Source organism: Electrona antarctica (assembly GCF_951216825.1).
Source record: "Electrona antarctica genome assembly, chromosome: 8".
Taxonomy (NCBI): domain Eukaryota; kingdom Metazoa; phylum Chordata; class Actinopteri; order Myctophiformes; family Myctophidae; genus Electrona; species Electrona antarctica.
The window spans coordinates 10463699-10486766 of NC_136789.1; the positions used below are offsets into that span (position 1 = coordinate 10463699).

At 43.4% G+C, this 23068-nt stretch overlaps 2 protein-coding genes across 4 annotated transcripts; both read right to left on the reverse strand.

Moving 5' to 3' along the window:
* Positions 1-796: 796 nt before the first annotated feature.
* Positions 797-19393, reverse strand: LOC306928522 (glycerophosphodiester phosphodiesterase domain-containing protein 5-like). Of its 3 annotated transcripts, XM_079508719.1 has the most exons (17): positions 19170-19393; positions 18501-18595; positions 17952-18265; positions 16093-16196; positions 13385-13478; positions 11454-11513; positions 10682-10780; positions 9380-9473; positions 8861-9006; positions 8651-8733; positions 7896-8046; positions 5941-6165; positions 4317-4474; positions 3081-3228; positions 2446-2528; positions 1751-1830; positions 797-1000 (listed from the first exon to the last, which is right to left on the reverse strand). In XM_079508719.1, exons 3-17 carry the CDS (start codon positions 18132-18134, stop codon positions 885-887), a joined length of 1824 nt encoding a protein of 607 aa, XP_079364845.1. In that variant the 5' UTR covers positions 18135-18265; positions 18501-18595; positions 19170-19393; the 3' UTR covers positions 797-884. The 3 variants fall into 3 exon arrangements, with proteins under 3 accessions (XP_079364845.1, XP_079364844.1, XP_079364846.1); XM_079508718.1 differs by lacking the exon at positions 18501-18595; XM_079508720.1 differs by lacking the exons at positions 2446-2528; positions 18501-18595.
* Positions 19394-21310: 1917 nt separating this feature from the next.
* Positions 21311-21901, reverse strand: LOC306928091 (interferon-stimulated 20 kDa exonuclease-like 2; the record flags this gene model as incomplete). The annotated part of the gene is made up of 1 exon (XM_079508010.1): positions 21311-21901. One exon carries the CDS (start codon positions 21899-21901, stop codon positions 21311-21313), a length of 591 nt encoding a protein of 196 aa, XP_079364136.1.
* Between the last annotated feature and the right edge of the window lie 1167 nt (positions 21902-23068).

The window sequence follows — 23068 nt, forward strand, 5'->3', positions numbered from 1 at the left end:
GCATGGTATCGCATGACTTAAGAATACTGGGGGTTCATTTTTGGTCACTTGTCCGCCAAAACTATGTTGGCAGTGTGGGGCATGTAAGGGCAGCTTGCCTGGCTGAGTGAGGCCTTGGTGCTGAAGTAGGTTTTTGTGACGGCAGCACTGCACTGTGACAGTGGCCTTGTATTGTCTGTGTCACTGCACTGTGACAGTGGCCTTGTATTGTCTGTGTCACTGCACTGTGACAGTGGCCTTGTATTGTCTGTGTCAGTGCACTGTGACAGTGGCCTTGTATTGTCTGTGTCAGTGCACTGTGACAGTGGCCTTGTATTGTCTGTGTCACTGCACTGTGACAGTGGCCTTGTATTGTCTGTGTCAGCGCACTGTGACAGTGGCCTTGTATTGTCTGTGTCACTGCACTGTGACAGTGGCCTTGTATTGTCCGTGTCACTGCACTGTGACAGTGGCCTTGTATTGTCTGTGTCACTGCACTGTGACAGTGGCCTTGTATTGTAGGTGTCACTGCACTGTGACAGTGGCCTTGTATTGTCTGTGTCACTGCACTGTGACAGTGGCCTTGTATTGTCTGTGTCACTGCACTGTGACAGTGGCCTTGTATTGTATTTGTTAGGTGTCAGCGCACTGTGACAGTGGCCTTGTATTGTAGGTGTCAGTGCACTGTGACAGTGGCCTTGTATTGTAGGTGTCAGTGCACTGTGACAGTGGCCTTGTATTGTATTTGTTAGGTGTCAGTGCACTGTGACAGTGGCCTTGTATTGTAGGTGTCAGCGCACTGTGACAGTGGCCTTGTATTGTAGGTGTCAGACTCAGCGCACTGTGACCGTGGCCTTGTATTGTAGGTGTCAGCGCACTGTGGCAGTGGCCTTGTATTGTAGGTGTCAGCGCACTGTGACAGTGGCCAAGTTGGATGTGGTCGTCAGACTCGTCAGTGTGCTGCTGGGAGTTTCTTCTGTGGGACAGTTGATACTGGAGACGGACCATACGTCACTCATCTCTGTCACAAGAGAGGTGGGGGGGGGGGGGGTGTTTGGGGAGTACAGGTTAACAACAGAAAAACATTATTTTCTATTTCAAGTACATTAGTATGTATATATATATATATATATATATATATATATATATATATATATATGGTCCTGACAGCTGAGAAATTAAACTGTCTTCTGTTCGTCATTTGCGTTCACGAAAATACATTTTAAAGGAGTAGTAAAAAAGACGATCAATGAAGCTTTGAATTCATGGAGACTGTTTGAGCGGTGCCTAACGGCTCAATGACTGGCCGTCTGTTGTGTATGTCTGTCTGTTTAGAGTACCACTTTGTTTGTAGTACGGCCCATATCCGCTGCAGCTGATTGGGGTCGCATTCGGGTCACACACACACACACACACACACACACACACACACACACACACACACACACACACACACACACACACAGGCCAGGAAGGAGGGGTTATTACAACCCTCATCAACAACTGTGCTTGACTCCAAGGCACCGACCATTTTGTTTTTATTGCATTCCTAAGACAATAATTTGATGTGCACATTTGTGCGACTATAAATACAAAACAGAAGCGGGGAGGTCCCGGAGGTGGCGTCACATCCACTTTCAGAGCTTCCGTGCTCCAGACTTGCATGATGTAAGCATCGGAGAATCGTGGGAGGCCTGCGAGACTAACCTGGTTCTAACCTGACACCTAACCAAGGCCACTGTCACAGTGCGCTGACACCATTCTAACTCACCTGTTCTGAACTTGCTGTAAGTGCCGTTGTCTAGTGTTGTCCCATTTCCTGAGCTGAAGGCCAGTCCTCGCTCTCGCCACCTGTGTGAGAAACCCTGATCGTGAGAACCGTCAAACGTCTAACGTTCCATACAATCACTTATAAGGTCCATATACCGGCAGGCTGACAATCATGTTTAGCCCACTGACTACAACTCTCGGTACATGTGACATTACTGCCGACCATGTTCCAAAACGGGGGGCACGCGATAGTCCGACATCCTGTTTGTCCGACTACGTGGCGGGTTAAGACTCACCCGTGGCTTCCACGTGCGGTTAGGGTTTGGGAATAGGGTTAGTATGGGGCTCTATGGTTAGGGTTTGGGAATAGGGTTAGTATGGGGCTCTATGGTCGGAATATTTGGTGTCGGATTATTGGGACATCAGACTAATGCTACGCCCCTTCTTGGATTGGAACAACCAGAGACAAGAAACTTTCCTTAAAATAGTTAATCTAACACACAATAAAGTGTGTTTTGTCAAAGTTATGTCATTGCTTGAAGTATTTTTTAAAACACAGATTGATTTGAATGGTCTTGCCAAAAATAGTCCCCAGAGAAGGGATTGATGTAAGAATTCAAAGATTTGAGACTTATTGACATGATGTTTAGTTAATATTTGTTCTATTATTCAGATATGTTTGGTGGTGTCACTTGCCAGTGCAAGGCGAATATGGCGAGGACCAGCATGAGAGACACGAGATCTGTCAGGATCCACATCCGATTGTACTGATCTGGAGTCTGAGACAGACAGACAGACAGACAGACAGACAGACAGACAAGGCAACAGTTTGGTCATTTGATCGCTCTGGGGCACTATCAGGTGTGGTGATTAAATACTCTTGACATTCTAGGATACCAATCTAAACCAATGTTTCTAAAATGGGTATGTGTACCACTGAGTTTATGCGGATGTACTACAGGTTTGTGAGAGAAAGTGGAAAATATGTTTTTCAGTCATGTTTAATGATAACACACTGACACCCTTTGTGTGAAGCTGTTGATCTGTTAACTCACTCATTGCCACGGACTTCATTAACGTGCATTTCATGAAATCCCAGGTGGCCAGGAACGTGTTTAATGCCTTTTTGAGCTTTCTATTAATTAATAATCCTCTCGATCATATTTACGTTAATGCAGGGCTACCGGTCGCTCTGCAGCTCTGTGCCTAATGTGTTTTGCCTGCTTCCAGAGAGGAGCGCCCCGCACACAATGCTAGGGCCGCTGATGTTTATAGCCGCTTATCTCTGAATTAGGGCTCAGATTGAGCTGGATTGATTGGTTACTGGTTACCATGAGGAAGAGCGGCCTGTGCAGAGCGCTGAGGAGCTGAGGGGCGTTGGTGGTGACAGAGTGAGCGCCAGCACACCAGGCCAGGGAGTAGAGCCACGGCTGGCTGATCACGTACAGGTTGGTGCTGATGTTCGCTGCCGCGTAGAAACTGTGTGGGAAAACGGAGAGCCAAACACTGACACTTCCTACACTGTAAAGCAGGGGTTCCCAACCTAAAATCAAAACACGGAAGACAGCTGACTGGCCTCAAGTAGCCTACACGCTGCTATATTATTATATCACAACATAATGTTACATCATTGACCTAAATGAGCAATGATGTATCAACAAGGATAGGATGATTAGAAAAATGTTAGGCCTAACGGGTCTTTTTCAGAAGGACATGTGCAAAACTTTAGTTAAACATGCAGAGTGACGCGTTCTGATACTTAATGTTTTGACGTGAAATAATCATCCTGTACCGTGTAGTGCTTTGTTTCATTAGCGCGAGCATGACAAAAGAGGCTACAGCTTGTTGAACACACATGGAACGGTGAAGATACCAAGGATTTGACAGTGATATGATGTCACTGTTATGCTATGCAACACGGAAGTAACACAGACTCAAAGCTGTTTCACAGTCAGTGACGCACGCGTTGCTGCCGAATCCTTGGTATTTTCATTCGACAGTCAACTTTTCAGTGCTGTTTGGAAAATCCTGGTGACGGGAAAACTTGGGATTCCCTTCTCGCGTACCAGTACTCACGTACCGGCACTGGTCTGCTTACCAGTGGTTGGGAACCTCTGCTGTAAAGCAGTGGTTGTTCTCAACCTTTTCTGGCACCAGGGCCAACTTTTTTTAAACATATCATTTTAATTTTAATAATATTATATATAATATATAATATTAATGTTATCTTATCATAGAAATCTTAGTGTTTCGCCAATTATTTGGGGGCCCACTTTCAATCTCCTCAAGGCTCATCAGTGAGCCTCAGAACCACAGGTTGAGAACCACTGCTATAAAGTGTTACGGGTCCATTTGGTTCCATACACAGAGGGGCCATTTGTTCATGCAATGAATTCATATGACAATATATTTTGTTCAAACTGTGTGATAAGTACATCCACACACAACGGCGACATTATGTGGCGATAAAGGGACGCACACACACACATGCACATGCACATGCACGCGCGTGCACACACACACACACACACACACACACACACACACACACGGCTGCGCACGCTGACCTAATGCGCTCACTGGACATGGTGCTGTAGTGTAAATTCAGTTTAACTATGTGGTTGCGCTGCAGGTCCACCAGGGGGAGTTGGCTGCCTGATGTCTGTTGTAGGTCTGGGTCCAACTCCTGGACCAGAACACGCAGGTCTGGAGGAAGCCACAGAACCTGGAACACACACACACACACACACACACACACACACACACACACATGCGCAGTCTCAGCACAGATAAAGATTGACAGATAATGGCGTTTTGTGGCACATGATGCACTGTAAACTCTTCAGTGTTCATTTGAGAATTAAATGGACCCATAATGGTCCTCTCAGAGTTAAAATAATCACTCATGACTAAACAGTGCGGGGTTTAGGGCCTTTGTCATAACTGAAATCTAACAACTTTACTGAGGTCAACAGCCAGATAATCCCATGAGTACATATTTCTAGACTCTGGGTTAAACCAGCCAGGTCAGGGTTTTACTGTGCACGTGTTCTGACAATTCCTTTATTCTTAGTTCTTTCTTCATGCCGTGTGTTTCTAACTGCGCCACTGCCATGACAACATGACATTTCAATGCTTTTTAGAGCTCAACACATTCCCCTGACCTCAATTGAAGCGTTTCAGTAACAAAAAGTGCATGTGATTTAGGTTCAAATGTTATCGCTTTGTTCTCATCCAGGAGCAACTTCAAATGATTCAGCAGAAAGAGATTGTGTCGTCCTTATCTGGTCCTCTGCACTTGGACAGCCCATGATTTGCAACAGGTATAAATAGGCTATATATCATCGCCGTCGTGCAGAAACCGATTATCTCCATATTTAAACAGGTTTGTTTTGTGTACATTATAATGCCCTACATTATAGGCCATCACACGGCTAGCACTTTCAATATCAAATTACATCAATTTACAATTTAGGCATTTAGCAGATGCTCTTAATCCAGAGCGATTTACATTAAGCAAGAACAAAGAATAAAAAAGCATGGTAATACATCAAATACATACAAAGTAGTTATCAAGAATCATACGTAAGCTAAGAGCGTAACAGTGGAAAATCTATATAATGAAACTATGTATATATATACTATACAGTGCTATGTTTACATAAAATGCTATAAGTCTACATACACTGCTCTCTAAGTCTACATAAATATGCTATCTAAGATACATAACTTGAGCCTTTTCATACGCCTGTAGGAGGTCGAGGCTAGGTCAATTGCTATGGCAAGTGCTATGGGCTAAGATGGAGTCAGAAGAGGTGCGTTTTCAGACTGCGGCGGAAGATTGGGAGCAAAGATACAGAACATTGCCATGGAAAAAGGTCAGTTTTGTCCCCTCAGCCATCGCGGTATTAAACAAACTGCCCCGCCGATAGGATGGTTCTGTATACAGTAGGGACCTCATGTTTTTGAATTGTCTTGGTGTTATGTGCTGTGTTGTTTTTTGATGTGGGTGTTTGAACAGACTGTGAAGACAAATATCCTTCGGGGCAATAAAGATTATTATTATTACTACTTTATCATACACAGTGACACACAGAAGTAGCAAAACGTGATGCTATTTTGCCCAAAAGCAACGATAAATAAATTATAAATGTACATTTGTATCAAAGTGATTTCCTGAGTGTGTCCCACCTGGTTGGAGTGAATGGAGGATTCATTGCGGATGACCTCCAGCGTGCGTTGGATCCACGAGTCCCTGTACGGATGACCTTTGGGCGGACGGTAGAGGTCAAAGATCACCAGCTTGTCCCTGTGCGCTGCGAGCTCCAGGAACGCCTGCAGGCTGCACACAGACTGGTTGCGTGCCCGCGCCTTCTCTCCACTGCTCATTGACCCGACTGTACCGAACGGGTCATGCTGGAGGGAAACCATCGATATGTAATGAATGCACTGACACAGCATGCCAGTATGGTCTCTATACCAGGGCTGCCCACGCTTTTTTGAATTGAGAGCTACTTTCAATTTGACCAGCTCAACAAGATCTACCCACCAAAAAATATAGCGTCGCTGGCGTTACATATGAGACAAATGCACTTGGAATGGGAAATAGAAGGGGGAAATGGAATTAGTAGGGTTTTCTTTCTTTCTCTCTTTCTTTCTTTTTTAATAACCTTGTAATGTAATGCTACTGATGTTTGTGTGCAGGTATTGCATTATGGGTTTGAGCTGACAGGCCCTTTTTGATGTCAATCAATCAAGTCACCTTCATTCAAGTGGCAGATGCAAAACAATGCAAATTTAAATTATATATTTTTAGGGGCATGTTTTAGAGGCAAAGGCACTGCCTTTGTGATCTACTGATAGATCACGAATCACAATCTACCTTTTGGGCACCCCTGTACTGCTACTCTGTTACCTGCTGTATTGTACATGCATGTGACTATAATAAACTAGACATATTACCCATTGTCAAAATTAGTGAAAGATGTCGATCTACAATCTCACAACTAGATCTACTACAGTATTTTCATTGATCTTAGAGAAATTGTAGAACATTTACAACATTTTCACCTATAGCCTAATGGCATGCCCAAAATGGATTAAATAGCTGCCTTGTGTCTCCCTCGCCTGACTTCCATTAAAAGCATACATGCCTGCTAAAAGCTCATGCACTCCAAAAGACAACCAATGATATATTGATCATGGCAGTTTCTATGGAGGTTCTACTTTATGTCTGCTTTCACCTTTCATTTGGTGCAGCATTTGAAAAGCTAGTACTACTGCATGTGAGCAAGTGGACATTGTGTTGTAAATGTGGCTTTTCCACTGCATGGTACTGACTCAACTCGAATCTACACAACTCTGGTTGCTTTACTCCACATGTCGGAATGCATGCATGGGACCCGGATGGAAACAAGACCGCAAGGTCTTTCTTCGGTGATGTCCTTTTGGCCAAATGTGCGTTACTGTACCCTGTACTGTTTTGCATCTTATTGTCTAATAAAATTATCAAATGTTAAACGTTACAGATAAAGCTACCGTTGATGCTGTCTGGAAACAATTTATTTCACCTGTACAGTCCAACAGTTTCTGATAGCATTAGGTGAGAAATAGGCAATGCAGTTGCACAATGTTGATTCATTTCACATTAGGGAGCTTCCATGGAATGCAGTAATCAGTATCGGCATACCGCTGTGATGCAATGACGCTAGTCACGATTCTCTCTCTCTCCCTCTCTCTCTCTCTCTCTCAAAACAGTAGGCCTAATCTGCAGTGTTGTCACCTTTTGGTATCATCGCTGGTCGCTTGGAACCAATATGATATAGTGATATCAAAAAGAGGTCTAGCTAAAAGGTACTTTTCCTCAATGGAAAACCATAAAGTCCAACTGACTGAGGACAGTATAAGCTAAGGCACTGTTTCCCAAACACTGGGTCGGGACCCATTTGCGGGTCACAGACAATTTGTTATGGCTATGGGTCCCCTTAGGTTTTGTTTCCTACATTTAGTATTTAATTATTATTAACTTTTTCAAAAAACATTCCCAAAAAAGCAAAATTCCATGAAGAATAATCTAAGAAATTTGGGTCACGGGCTAAAACGTTTGGGAAGTACTGAGGCTAAGGAACCCAGGGCAGGCGACCTACAGAGAGGAACCAGGCCCCAGCATTGAGTCTCTCCAGCTGGCCCCAGGTGAACCAGGCTGCCGGCGTGTGTGTTTGGTTGGGAAACACGTCCTGGATGTTGGTGGTCCGTCGCAGGGTCCGGTCGTGCATCAGGAAGGGCACCCCGTCGTAGCTACCACAAACACATGACATGAAACATTTTGCTCATTTGAAAATAGCGGACAGGTGATATATTTTAACCACTTGAACTCTATTTACTTTGTTGACCGGATCCCCCCAGGGGTCTGTTTTTCTCTGTACAGTACACCAAGTATTTTTGCCGAAAATAGCACATGTGAGCTTATAGATGTGCTATTTTCGACTAATGTTTCGATTTACGCCGTAATGCTAGGGTTCATGTGGTAAAATTCATCTCTTGGCAACTATGCAGCTGCTTGCTGTGTGTTTGCTGTCAGAGGCCAGAAGCTCCATTTTCACTGGAGTCACAAGGTAACACCCACTTTTATTTATCTTATACTGTACATACAAATGACTGTCAAGCTCAGCAGGGAACTTTATCAGTGTGTTTGATTCATAAACTACACAGTGAAATCTATGGTGTTAAAATGACACTCCAAGTAATAGTTAGGATGTAAAGTGAGACTTTCCGACATGCAGCAGGATTCATTTTAAACGCAGTAAAACATCCTGGTGTGAATGCATGCGACCTAAGTGATCATTGAACAATGACTACGGATTACATGTATATATGACCTACATCCATAAGCTATACTGACCTAATGGTGACATCCGTCTCCAGGCCTTCGCTGCCTGCCTCCACGGCCTTCTCAAACGACATGAGGGTGTTCTCTGGAGCCAGCTGTAAGCGGGACAACACAGCCGTGATGATCACAGCCCTTCTCCTCAAGCACACACACAGAGGGAGGGAGGGGGGGGGGGGGGGGATTCTAAATGAAACATTTGAATCACTGACGCCTCCTCCTCACCATGGGTGCTCCTCTGTGCCCGATGAGGGCCGGTGCGGAGCCCAGGCTGCCCTCGGTCTTGATGCAGGGGGAGTACAGACCCAGGGGCACCATGTAGAGGGCCAACAGGACGACCAGGTAGACCCCTAGGATTAGCCCCCGCCTAACTGGTACGCACGCCACGCATGCACAGAAGCACGCACAGAAGCACGCACACACAGACACACACACACGCACACGTGCAGACACACACGCACACGCGTGCACACACACACACACACACACGCGCGTACACACACGCACTCACACGCACGCACGCATGCACGCACAGTGTAATAATACTTCAGTAATATGTTACTTCCAAAAAATGAATTAATGAAATAACCACATAAGCCCTATTAATTAGTAATGACAATAGCGGATCTACAAGTTCACAACGAGTTGCGATGTGACACGTTGTGAGCTTGTGGATCTGTTGTTTTCCGTGAAAGCTTTCCCCACAATAAGGATGCTCCCCGAGGCCGATTGTAGGCCCCTCACCTCTGTTGTTCATGCGAAAGAAGTGCAACGCTACGGGCCATGTCACGAGCAGCATCAACAGGACTCCCCCCACGTGTAGATATGGTGCAGTTATCTATGGCAGAACACAAAGAAAGGCCTGCCGGTTAGAAGAAGGGGTGCGCACCATAGACCAGCGGTGGAAAAAGTACTATATGTTTTACTGTACAAATGACAAATTAATGAAAAGTCCGGAATTCCAAATTTACTTGCATAAAAGTACAAAGTATTTTTTTATCAAAATGTACTTAAAGTATACCAACAATAGAAAGTACGCATTAAATCATTAAAGTTTTCAAATGTATAAATATCTTTTGAAAATAGCAGATCTACGAGCTTGTGGTGAGCTAAGTGGGTAATGTATGTTTTGTAATAATCACAATCTACAAAGTAAATAGTAACTAAAGTTTTCAAATAATTGTAGTGGAGTAAAAGTATAATATTTGCCTCTGAGATGTATAGTGGATTAGAAGTACTGAAAATTGGATATACTGTACTCCAGTAAAGTAAAAAAAAAACCTAAACAAACGTTGGCACCATTGCCATAGATGTACATTGGAGCGATGCATCATCGCGGCTGCCATATTTTGTGGGGAAAGCCGTGCCTTTAAGCCTAAAGGCATGTATGCATGCCCCACTATTAAACAACCATTAACTTGCTGAATTTCAACCGATTCTCATGTGGTTTGGTTTGTTCAAAACACCTAATCTTACATAGAAATAGTAACAGTAATGGTTATATTATAAAACAGAAGTTTTAGTCTCAGGTACGTCTACTACACAACTCAAGACGCAGTGCATGGAGTTATGGCAAGCCTCCCTACGAAATATGGAGGTGGTGTTGTCGTGCGGCCCCACTGGCCAATGAGGTGTCTACCCTAGGGGTGGGCACCTTTGACGATGGAGAGGGCCACTATATTTATACAGTCACTCCAGAGGGCCACATTGCATATTACGGTCGTAGCAAAAATAGACTATCTACTAGCTCAAAACGCGATCAGCCATTTGTGCTATATTTGAATTGAAATTCTGATTTTTCTTTTTGTGCTATTTTGGAATTCGAATCCTGAAAAATATTTTAGACTGAAGTAATTCAAGTAAATTTGAAAATTATAACAGAAATTAAATAAATACTTTATCACAATATTAACCTGAGGACCTCATTAAGTGAAGGTGGGGTCTACCTGTGGCCCCCGGGCCACCAGTTGCACCCTGACCCTATATGTCTAGATGTTGAGCACAAAGGAACAAGGGCGTTAGAAAGGAGGGGAGGAAGGGAGTCACCTGAAAGGAGAGCAGCAGTGTCGTCCACTCTTTACTCCAGAGGTCGGACAGCACGGCGGTGGCTACGATGGAGAAAGTCAAAGTCACCAGTGTACCCATCTGACAACAGAACAGTTAGTGATGTTAAAGCTGCTGCCACATGCCTCCATGCCATCGACATGCCGATCTGTTCTTCAAACAGAATGGGGGGGGGGGGGTTGGGGGGGCACAGGTAGACAGACAGATGCATTGATCTCCATAATGGGCACAGAAGTGTGCATCAGGGATTCTGACAAAGACCCCGTCCGACACTATGACTCAGACATGATCAGAGGGGCCCAAACCTCTAGTAGAATAAAATAGGGCTTGAGTGATTAAAACCAGGATTCCATATCACAATATTACGATATTCAAAGTAGTAACTAAAGTTTTCAAATACATGTAGTGGAGTAAAAGTAAAATATTTGGATCTGAGATGTAGTGGAGTAGAAGTAAAAGTATTGGAAATTGGAAATACTCAAGTAAAGTACAGACGGTATCTATACTAATCTCAAATCACCATATTGATCCATATAATATTGATATGTTGCTCAGCCTTACTTTTTGACGGGGCGCCCTCCCAGCTTTGAGTGTTTGTGTGTACCAAATTGAGATGATTTGATTGGCTGAGCACATAATGTGATGTATGATGATGTATGACGATAAGAGCGCCCCTCACTTCACATGAGTGTGACTTTTGTTTTTTTCAACATGACAGTTCGTTGTATACAAGATAAATAAAAGTGGGTGTTACCTTGTGACTCCAGTGTAAATAGAGTTTCTGGCCCTCTGACAGCAAACACACAGCAAGCAGCTGCATAGAATACAAACAGAACATTTAAGTTACATCCACAAACTAAAACCATGCTTACGAGATGCCACATTTAAATTTATTCTATTACAGAAGTACATCAAACAGATAACTGCCCGACTCTCTCCCCTGTTTCCTGTCAATCTCCACTGTAGGCTAACTATTGAAATAAAGACAGAAAAGCCCCAACAACACGTTTAAAAATAACTAAACAAAAAGCATATTATGCTATTCTGTATACATCTCTATCTTGTAGGAATAATTTGTATCACTAAGCTGTCATTTACTGTAGGTGAACAGTCAGTGCACAGTCAAATCCTTAGTGTTAATTGAACTGTCGGAGGGTTTCTGGCACAGCCTTATCTACTTCCAGGGGTGCATGAAGAAGGGAAAACACCCTTTAAAAAATGTTAAAGGGTGGAGGTCAAAGTTCCAGCAACACTTAGTATATAGAACAACTTTTATTGTTGGAACAACACGTCTCGGCTTGTGTCCTTCATCTGGGTCACCATGTAAAACATCACAAACATAGCTTCATACCTCCCCCATTTCCCTTTCCTTTCCTTTTTTTGTACTTCTACCCCACCAGCCCTTGCTTTTAGCGATTTAACTTTTAGACAACATTTTTTTATATTCTACAAAATAACGTTAATTTATTCATAATTAATTAATGAATTAATTATAATGTTGACAGATGTAGCGGCGCGCTCACATCTAGCTTAAAAAATAAATAAATAAAAAAGCGTTTCTAATCATGCACCTGTAACCCAAGAAGGAAACACAGGAGTCCAGTTCTGGCCCGTTTTAAAAGGCTGTTTTCTCAGAATCTAGGCGGTGTTAGGAACGCATTGCCACTTCCGGTTATCAGTGTTAGGCTACTGGCGACTGCTGACGACGTAAATTGCTATTTTTGTGCATTTTGTGTCGGCACCCACCATGCACCCAAATCACGTCAAAAGACTATTGGCTTAGGAATGTGACAAACAAAACAAATCTCCGTGAATTCAAGGCTTCGTGGCATGTATAATTGATACGTTTTTGGGAGAGTGAACTATCCCTTTAGCATGAAACGGTTTGAGAAACACTGCACTACAGTACAGTACAGAACAGTGCTTTATTATGAGGGCAGTGTTTATTAGTAGAGCTTAACTACACAACCTTGAATGACACACCGCACGTGTTTGACAAACCACTTGTTTTCACTACGCAAAGGTGACAGGATGTTTTCTTAATGATGCATAACAGCAGTGGTGGAAAAAGTACCCTTTTTTTTTACTTAATAAAAGTGTCAATACTGCAGTGTAGAAATACGTAAAAATATAAAAGGTGCTTTTGGGCAAGAAAGGGATTTCTTTTCACTGGAAAAATATTCTCTATGAAGGTTTTCTCTTGGCAATATCGGTAGAGGGCGCAGTGGAGTAACTAAAAGTATTTTTTCCCGGTGAAAAACAAATCCCTTTTTGGCCAAAAGTACCACCACGTGTGGTGAGGGGCTCAGAGTGCTTCCACTAAGGAAAGTAGGCTTTCTAATGACACAACCCGCCTTTGTATTGGTGAGTAGCAAAAACGTTCTTTTTATTTACGCTAAAGATGAGAGGCTGGTCTGCATTTATGCGAGCCCCGGAAGTCATCGGTAACATAGCTCTAAATGCAACGGCATTAGAGCTATGGATCAGAGCTAAGGGGGTCCCTGGAACGAAATATTTTCAGATGGGGGTTTGAAAATACATATAATTGTGGGGGTCCTTGACATGAAAACGTTTTAGCACCACTGATATAGCAAACACGTTTTTCAGAAAACTTTTGGGTTTCAGAAGACATTTTTCAAATCAGCCCCAGGTGGTCTTAATGGGTTAATGACACGCGTTACTGACCGTCAGCACAGTGACGTAGGTGAAGAAGGCCGCGGCGATGACCAGCAGCACCACAGACCAAGGAAACCAGAAACCCAGGTTCCCAAAGTTAAACCTGTAACTCACAGGATGGGGGGGAGGGGGGAGACAAGGAGAGGGGGTAACACTAATGAGTAAAGGACTGTGTCTGAGTGGTTCTCAAAGAGGGGATTGGGGACCCCATGCAGGCGTCCTTGAGGGGAGTTCCAGGGGGTCAAAGCGAAATTAGTCATGCCATTTAACCAACCACTAACACATCGGCTATTTTCAACAACTTGAATTGTTGTGAACAATTTTGAATGAAGAAATTGTTTGACCCTGATATACGGTATAATAGATTTATCGTGATTATACCACGGCTATGGGTGTTGTTGACAAAGGGCCTGCTTCACACATTATTAGCTATGGTATAATCAGGATATATCATGGCCTTTCGTGAATTATTAATTTTAATAATACCATTGCCAGTGACTAGCAACAAGATTCACAAGCCGATTCTATCACAAAATTGCATGTTTTGTCTAACCTTTCATGTAGCATAGCAGTGGATTATTGTGATTATACAATGGAATTCTTCAATGAATTACAATGGCGAGTTAAAATTCCACCGTCACTACAGATTATTACCCGAGCATTCGCCTGAGTTTATCCAATCAAGGGCAGGCTGGAATATGTGTGGCCAAGGTTGGATAAAGACTTTTGTTGGTACGCAGGCATTGCGTGAACTATGATGACGTTTTCTGATGTGTTTTGGTTCCAGTTGTTTTCTTTGGAAAACAACTGCTGTTTCGATCCCATAGGGATGGTTGCGTCAACCCTTTCAGTCTCATAACCCAGAGGGACCATTGCCACTTCAGCTACCATACAGTAAAGCCTTGAAATATACCGGTTCTGTCACAGTCTCTGGCTGCGTCCTTTCTGTTGTCTATGTGTTTGTGTCTGTCATTGTGAATGGGCATGTGTTAGGGGGTACGTAGGAAAGGCTCCAGCTTCCAGCTAGGCACACCTTTTACCAGTTCCCTCATCTACCTCACGTGCCTGGCATCAGCTCATCACCTCCAAGTCTATAAAGCTCTATGAAGATCTACATTCTACAAGCTCACCAATTCCACCTTTGTTTAAATAAACACCCTTGGACTTTAACGTTGTGTTGTTACTGCGTTTGGGTCTGCCAGTTGTACCAATCGTGACAGGTTTCGCTTGCGTTGAGTGGTCAGCTTCTAAATCACCCCTAGGAGTTATACAGCTATTCGGCTGACCAATCAGCACAAGCTTAAGATCAAGTCTGTCCTTTTATCATGGCTTTTTTTTCTTTTTTTTTCTCCCAATGTACTGCCTTGTCCAGGACAAGGAGAGACTTGTTGTCCCCACACTTGTTGTCCCCACAAGGACAGACTTGTTTTCAAGCACGGTTTCCCACCCTTGAACACACATTTTGGTTTGTTGGAGCGCCTATAGCCTAGTCAGCACTGCGGAGTTTAGGGGGGCTTGAATCCTCCACGGTGCATCAGGCTTGGCTAGGTGCTCCAACAGGTGGGCACAAACCTTTCCCCGGTGCCACCCAGATGCCCCAATACCGTGCCTCTTACCCAAATCAAAGATACGCTATCTATGCATGTCATACTGTATATGTTGTATATTTAACTATAATTTAAACAAATATTTGTGTGTGTGTGTGTGTGTGTGTGTGTGTGTGTGTTTGTGCGCACGCATATCTGTCCTTATATCTTGAGAATTGTCCAACCGATCGACTTCAAACTAGGAGTGTGTATCGCGGAGGCCCCAAAAGAGTATGGTGCCCGTCCGATAAGAAGTCAGTTACAGTAGATCAGCAGTTGTCCAGAACCACTGATAACCGGAAGTGGCAATGCGTTCCCAATTGGCATCGAATAATAATGAATATGTGTGTGTCTGTCTGTTCAGCGGAGACGAATACCAAAACGCTCGCCTCAAAACAGTTGCCTCAGGCGTACAGCCAGCATAACTGAGGTTACCTCAGTAAACTATGCCTAAATGGTTAAAACTAACCTTATTCCTATAAGCTTAACCTCAGTAAAATCGGTGCCAAACCTAACCCTATTCCTAAACTTATCCCCAATAAAACTGTGCCTAACCCTAAACGCGTTCACAACGGGCATTGTTCCCAACGGGTATCATCCTATTGCACATATGCCCAAGCATTTGTATGCATGTGTAGGCCTGGTGCTTGAGTGTATGCATTCAGAACTTGAAGCGCATATCGTTGCTGTCGGGAGGAAACCACCTAACTCAATTTTTGAGGTTTTAGATTATTTTTCTCCATAAATCAATCTATTGAACATCCTTTACGTTTGTGTGTTGGTTATACAAATTTGGAACCAATGGAAAGTATTAAAAAGTGCTTCGGACAAAACCTCTTAACTCCAGGACCCTCAAACTGTCTGCTAAAGCAGCTAACTCCACCACCTCTCCCCCTCTCATGCCAAGTAATTGACTATATAAAGTCACAAATTCACAATACCAACTTTGATGAGGCAGTATTGCTTTGTTTTCAAAATATACGGTTTTCTTCAATTCCTGAAAAATGTTTTTCATTTCCTGAAAAATTTACATTTTGGAGTTAGGTGGTTTCTTCCCAACAGCAGAGATATGCATGTATATCATTATACAGTAGCCTACTATAGGCTGTTCATGTGAGACTCAAAACCCACCAGTCAAAATCATTATAGTCATTCTGCGCTTCGCCCCAGAAGTATAGAAACACCAGCGTGAGACAGAAGGACACGATGAGCAATGCAAAACTGGCTCCCTCCACCTGCAGATAAAAGAAAAAGAAAAAAATCACACCCATGTGAAGTGAGAGGCGCTAATATATTAAAGTCTAACTCATGTTGATTAGGTGATGTAATGGTGATGTAAAACAAACGGTGCCAACACAAACATTAAATTATCTTTATTGTTAATGGCATTTAATGTTTGTGTTAGGGACAAACATTGAACTAAGTCAGCCAATCCTCAACATGTGTAAAATCAATGTTACTGCCCTGTAACATTCCACTGTGTTAAAAGAATAACTATTGAACCGTAGGGAGAGGAATTCCAAGAACCAACAGCTCCTTAATGGCTAAACTGGGATCATAAGTGGTATGACGCAAACTCTCAGAACTCTAAATACTGGAATGGAGACAGAACCGCTTTCAACGAAGCATTGTGTGGTGTGTGCGCGTGCGTGTGCGTGTGCGTGTGCGTGTGCGTGTGTGTGTGTGTGTGTGTGTGTGTTCTCGCGCGTGCGTGCGTGCGTGTGTGTCACCCACGTCACGGGCAGCACATGCAATGTGTTGTGTTCAGCCCTATAGTGTGGCCTCGTACCAGTAACAGTGATGGAAGAAGTACAAGTACTCAGTAGTGCTACTACTCTGCTACAATAAATGTATGCCTAGTCATTATGACGAATGCCCATTTCAGAATAATATATCGTTGCTGACAGATGTAAACCTTGTCAGTCCAAAACCATTCCCCTTTTGTTAATATTTAAAAAACGATTTAGAATAGTTTAATAGTATATACTAACTATAGTAATAGTATTTCCAATACTTTTGTGTGACACTCTTGTGTGATGAAGTAGGGCAATTTACGCAAAAACAAAAAGTTTAAATATGGCCTGACAGCTATGATCTATCATGTCATTGACAGTGTTGGTGATTCGGAATAAAAAGTGTTTTAGGTATTATAATACTTGACATTAATAAGTCAGTATAATAAGCTTTATAATTATATATAATTATAAATGTTTATGAGAAAATTATATTGTCTCGCTCTATAGACCCACATACAACCGTGCCCACCCCCCAACACACACACACACACACACACACACACACACACACACACACACACACACACACACACACACACACACACAGAGCATACCGCTCTAACTATTTGCAAACAAACACACCCTACACGTGCACACCAGTATGTACACTATTGCGAAAAGCGTACTTGTAAAATGCATATATACCCATACATGCACGCACACGCACACACTTCACTTAATTCTCTGTGACTGTCCGTGGGCTGGATTTAGTTACCCGCTCTGACTTTCCCGTCCCCTTCTTACTCATGATAGTTACCAAATTAAATACTGAACTGTAAACTCCCTATTGTACGGAAAGTGTACTCTGAAAAATATAGTTTAAAAGGATTAATCCAGCCGTGTTACCGAAGAACCAGGTTCAAGCCGCCATCCTGTTCCTTGCGTCACGTGACTTACTGGTTCAATCAACACAGATGATTTTACTGTGTACAGTAGGCCAGTGGTTCTCAAAGCGGGGTCCGGGGACACTCGTAGAGGTTCCAAGGGATCCCCAGCAAAATTATTGAAACCAAATTGACTTATAAAGGTTTTTAACTCTGACAGTGTACAAATGGCAATTTGTAGTACGCTGTCAAAGTTAAGGGGGATATCCGTGGCTTAATGCATAACAAAGTGGGGGTCCTTGAAATAGTTTCATAACTACTGCAGTATAGGCTGCTTGTGTAAACGTGCACTCACTCACATTTAACCTACCTTGTTACAGCAGCAGCCACCGGGCCGGGCGCGGTTCCTCTGGTACTGTCGCCACTGGCAGCCATAGAGACCGGCCAGGCACGACACCAAGGGCCCGTGCTCATAGCGCTGGAGCAGCAGCCGACGGACCGCTCGGAACTGGCCCAACTTCAGCTCGGACAGCATGGCCGAGGATGGGGCCATGCCTCACACACACACACACACACACACACACACACACACACACACACACACACACACACACACACGCCTGCACACTCACAACAGATATTCACCTTTCATACTTGTCACTCACTCACAAGAGGCAGCACGGCCTGGCAGATATAAAATGAGAGAGATTGAGAGGGGACCACCATTGCAGATTGATTGATTGATTGATTGATTGAAGTGTTCTATAGACAAAACGTGCATATACATGACCATATTTAACCATAAAGTCAATCATTTTATATTGAAACAGGTTCCTTTTATATAGTAGCCATGGTGTTCTTTGCTATTTTACTTCTCTAGTAGGTTGAACTTGTATGAATTGTATTATTATATACACACATTTGCACTCAAAGGCCAACAATGGTAATAAGTTGTCAAGCTTTTGTGTTCCTTCCTTTTGACAGATGTGTACTACAAATGATGGTCATGTAGGCCTATATGCAGAGAGAGAGAGCGAGAGAGAGAGAGAGAGACACACAGACTGATGTCAGTGAGTCACACTCAGGTTGCTCATCTCACTTTAAGTGAGACATAAAAAATAAAGATATAGGCCTATTATTCTGTCATTGTTAGAATAGTGTACGAATACATTAAAATTACGAGGACTGACAATGATTTCCTTCAAAACGTTATGTGAACACAACATATAGCCTAAAAGACATTTTACTCAGGTAAGAAAAGAAAACAGAATGTCAGAATGTGAATAAAACAATGCAACGTGGGCTGCATAGGAGTCCATTTCCAGTCTGAAATGTTAGCCTAATTCAGTCTAGCATCCTACTTGGCTTTACCATCGTCCGGTGAGACCCGTCATACGTGTATTATCAAATTTGAATGCATCTTTATTTGTTTGCAAAAATACGTGTTGATAGCAAGACAAGCCTCGATGGCAGCGTCAAAAGAGTCACCGTTATAAACTATTTGTAATCAAACGCACACTATAGGCAACATCGACCGAAGGGTGCAATTTTGTTATGATCGTGATGAATCCTTGTCTTGATAACCTACCTCGATCCTGAGCAACAAACATCCCCACGCAGGATAGTAGGCTAGAGAGAGAGGTCCAAATACGGGGAAGCCGCAGTGCGCTGTTCCTGTGCGGTCGTCTCGTCTCTATCGGTAGGTTACTGCTCTGGTTGTAAAGGAGCGGAGGTTTGGGACACCCTATCTATGACATCCACTGCCACCTGTTGCCATGATGTAGTCTACACAGGAATCAACAGCTAGCCGTATGTAGCCTGAGCCTCCCTACCGGTGTCCTCCACTGCAGTAGCCGATACCTACCACTTTTACTTGAATAACTTTGAAGAGAAAAAAACCCTTTGCCCTTCATTAATTTCAGTGTTACTTTCAGTGAATTATTGTCTCCACCAGGCCGAAGGCTTGGTGAGAGAGTATGTTTTGCACTCCGTCCGTGTATGTGTGCATGTGTGTGTCCGTGTCCGTCCGTCCTTCCGTCCGTCCGTTACCAGCTAATCTCCGGCACGGCCCGATCCATGCCAAACTTTGCACACACACTCCCTGGATGCCAACGACGAACCTCTGCCCCAAATATTCCTCAACGGCCTGTTATAGCGCCACCATGAGGCTGATTTAGGCAAAACACATTTATGTAGATTACTCATACACATTTTATCCATACATCACACAATTCAGTATACACTATCCCCATAGTCATGTGATCAACACGTATCTGCACCATTTCCCATCTTCCATCCTGATTGGCTAAGATTGGCTTCCAATTAAAGCTCACATAATTGGTCCGTTTCGAACAAAATGCCACAAATCACGTGTAAGTGTGCAATTTCCGTGAAATTATACACGCACATTTCCACTAGGCTGAGGACAAATCAGCCTCACGGTGGCGCTATAACAGGGCAATTCCTGTTTTAACCTATAACTGCGTCAATCGATACAACTTATGTATGCGCACTCCCTGGCCATGGAAAAACATTTCCTCTGCATTTCCTCAACAAAATGAAGAAATTTGTTGCAAAAAACAAACAAACAAAGAAACATGTTTATATTACTCCTAAACATTTTGCCAAATAGCCTATCACACACCCCTAACCTCCTGGTGGAGACCTGTGCCCAGAAGGGCACTTTCTCTAGTTCATATTAAAATGTAGGCTACATTGTTGAGGGGCACTAGTCCATCTTATGTCCAGCTTTTGAAATGACGTATGATAATGTACGATGATAGGCACGCCCCTCACTTCACACGGACGTGATTTCACAAAGCATATGGGCTACAACACACAACAAATACAGAAAACAAAATTATAAAAAATGACTGAGCATAAACAAGATTAGCATAAAACAGTAAAAACGGTAGGCCTATACAATTATAAACATTATAAATCACACTTGTGTGAATTAAGCAGCGAGTGAGTGGTGTGGCGTCTGTGACTGTCATTGCAGAGGGGGCAGAAAACAGCACTCGAGCTCTGTTCATGCAGCCCTGGAGTGTGACAAGGTGGAGTTTTTAATACATTGTTTTCAACGAAGGCGGCACAAATATCATCAATTTTAGGCATGTGTGGAACATGCCAACTGTATTATACAGTAGGCCAATAACAAGTACAAGTACAACTATAAAGTCTACTGTCTCGTAATGTTTATCTTGTATGTTACTGAAAATGATTTAAAATAAAGGGATTTAAGATAATTAAAGCTGTCTCACATTCCGTGCTCATACAGACAGCCACACATCCTGCAACATCTTACTACAGAAAGTGACTGCTGTTGTTTGTCTGGACTGAACCTGTCAGGGGTTTGTTTGAAAGACCTACCGGTATCGCTTTCAGGGTCACACACTGGGTAGGGTTTCCGAGGCTACCCACTGGGTCACTGAAACCTCTCCACCACAACAAGGTCACAGCAACAGGAGAGGAAGTGGCCCTGAAAAGGACCATATTTCTTTTTTTAACATTTTTTATTTATATATAGAGATTTTCTTATGGTATAATAATTTATGGTAAGTGTTGTTTGGCGATGACGTCTCCACCAAATCTTCTCCAACCTTCACGGTCCTTTCTCTCTGCTGGCCTCAATCATCCCCTCTGTCACTTTCTTCTCCAACTCCTCCACGTGCGTCAGCCACTTGCCATTGTCTTCCACGCTCCAGAATGCTCCACCCTGGAGAGAAGCTACACTGCTCCAACTGCAGCTTCTTCCTCTTCTTCCAATGTCCTCTCCCAGTCCACCTCCACTACTTTGTACAGCGCCATGCTGGCTTTGGCATCCTCCACGGACGAGTGTCCTCTCTTCCCCTTCTGGATGTCATGGTTGAATATAGCCTTGGTGAGTCTCTTCAGCGAGACACACTGTGTTTCAACGAAGCCGGCCTTCTGGTTGAGCAGAGGGATACGGGAGGTGTCTCTGGTGAGTGCCGTGGGGTGACAGTAGTCCAAGGCCTTGAAGTCATTGTCGATGGCATGACCAATCACCACCTTGCTCGTAATGAGCCGCAGTATCTCCTCTCTGGCATACGAGTATGGTGTGGCTTTAGCCAGGTCACGCCGTCGGATTCCACTCCAGCGGGTGCGAAGGTCAGTAACTGGCACGGGCGGTTTGATGAACTTGTCATACACTACGTCTCCTTTATAGGACACGATACTGCAGCGTGCCAGTTGACTGATGCAGCCCTTTGGGCCCGTGCCCACCATCTCACAGTCTATGGCAAACTTTGTTGGGTTTCCAGTTGGTGCTGACCTTCTGGAAGAGGCTGTATTGCACATCACCATTTCATTTGATTGCTCAGGGTTTTTACAGTTTGTTATGACTGCTACCCATGATTGCTGTGGTATACTTACACATGCCTCTGAGTGAACTAAGTTGAACATGGCTTTGAACCGGTCTACGGGTTGCGTCCCACTAGGTTCATCATTATATAACACCAATTCGATCGATAGCTCATTCATAATTTATCCTCTGCACTGAGATCTCTCTTTTATTTTGGCGGTGATGTCACTTACAGTATAGTATGACCTCACACTGGCTGAGAGGCATTGTCACACCCATATAGCCTACATATTGAAATGTAGAACTCAGAGTGGACCTTATTTAACTTATCGCCACATTAACAAGGTGGGCTTATCGAAGTCAGATCTGTGATGCTACGTCGCACCGCCAATCCGACAGATATATATATGTCTGAGTTAATAGTATCAGGGGATTTCTTAGTTCCCCTATGTACCAGTCTGTGCCCCTTTTATGCCCATACATTGAGATCCCTGATGTCATCAATATATGCCCATATATGGGCATACCAGCAACAGTTCGCCTGTGGCCCCTGGGACCACATGCCCCCCTGGTGTGACTATTGTCATGGCCTGACCGGCCACCTGACCGGTGTTTGCGCCAAGAATTGTTGAGAAACAGTGAGCCCTGCAAGTCTAGATGGCATGACAGTGGATAGATAATGAATTCCCAATATGATAGTCAGATTATGAGCAATAAATTACTTCCTTCGTCTACACACAAACAAAACACACAGGCAAAAACGTAATATCCATCCTGGCAAAGATGTAAAAAAAATCACACCCGTGTGAACTGAGTGGTGTAAGGTCTTATATAGACTGATCAACTGTGGTCTGACGTAATGTCTGACGTAATGAAATCACACCCGTGTGAACTGGGTGACCATAGCAACCATGCTCATTTTTTGGTACGAACAGACACGTAAACTAACAAAGCCAGTTGTAGGAGTGGTTTACACCACTCAAAAACCCCACATAGCAACCATGACATCATCAAAGTATTATCCCAATCAGCGCACACCTGTGACACACCAACTTGGGAGAGTTTGTGGATAAATAAACGTCTATTTTGATCATTCTTTCAGAGTTAACAGTTATACTCTCTGTTGTACTATTTCGTTACTTAACGTTTTTCGTCTAAGGCAA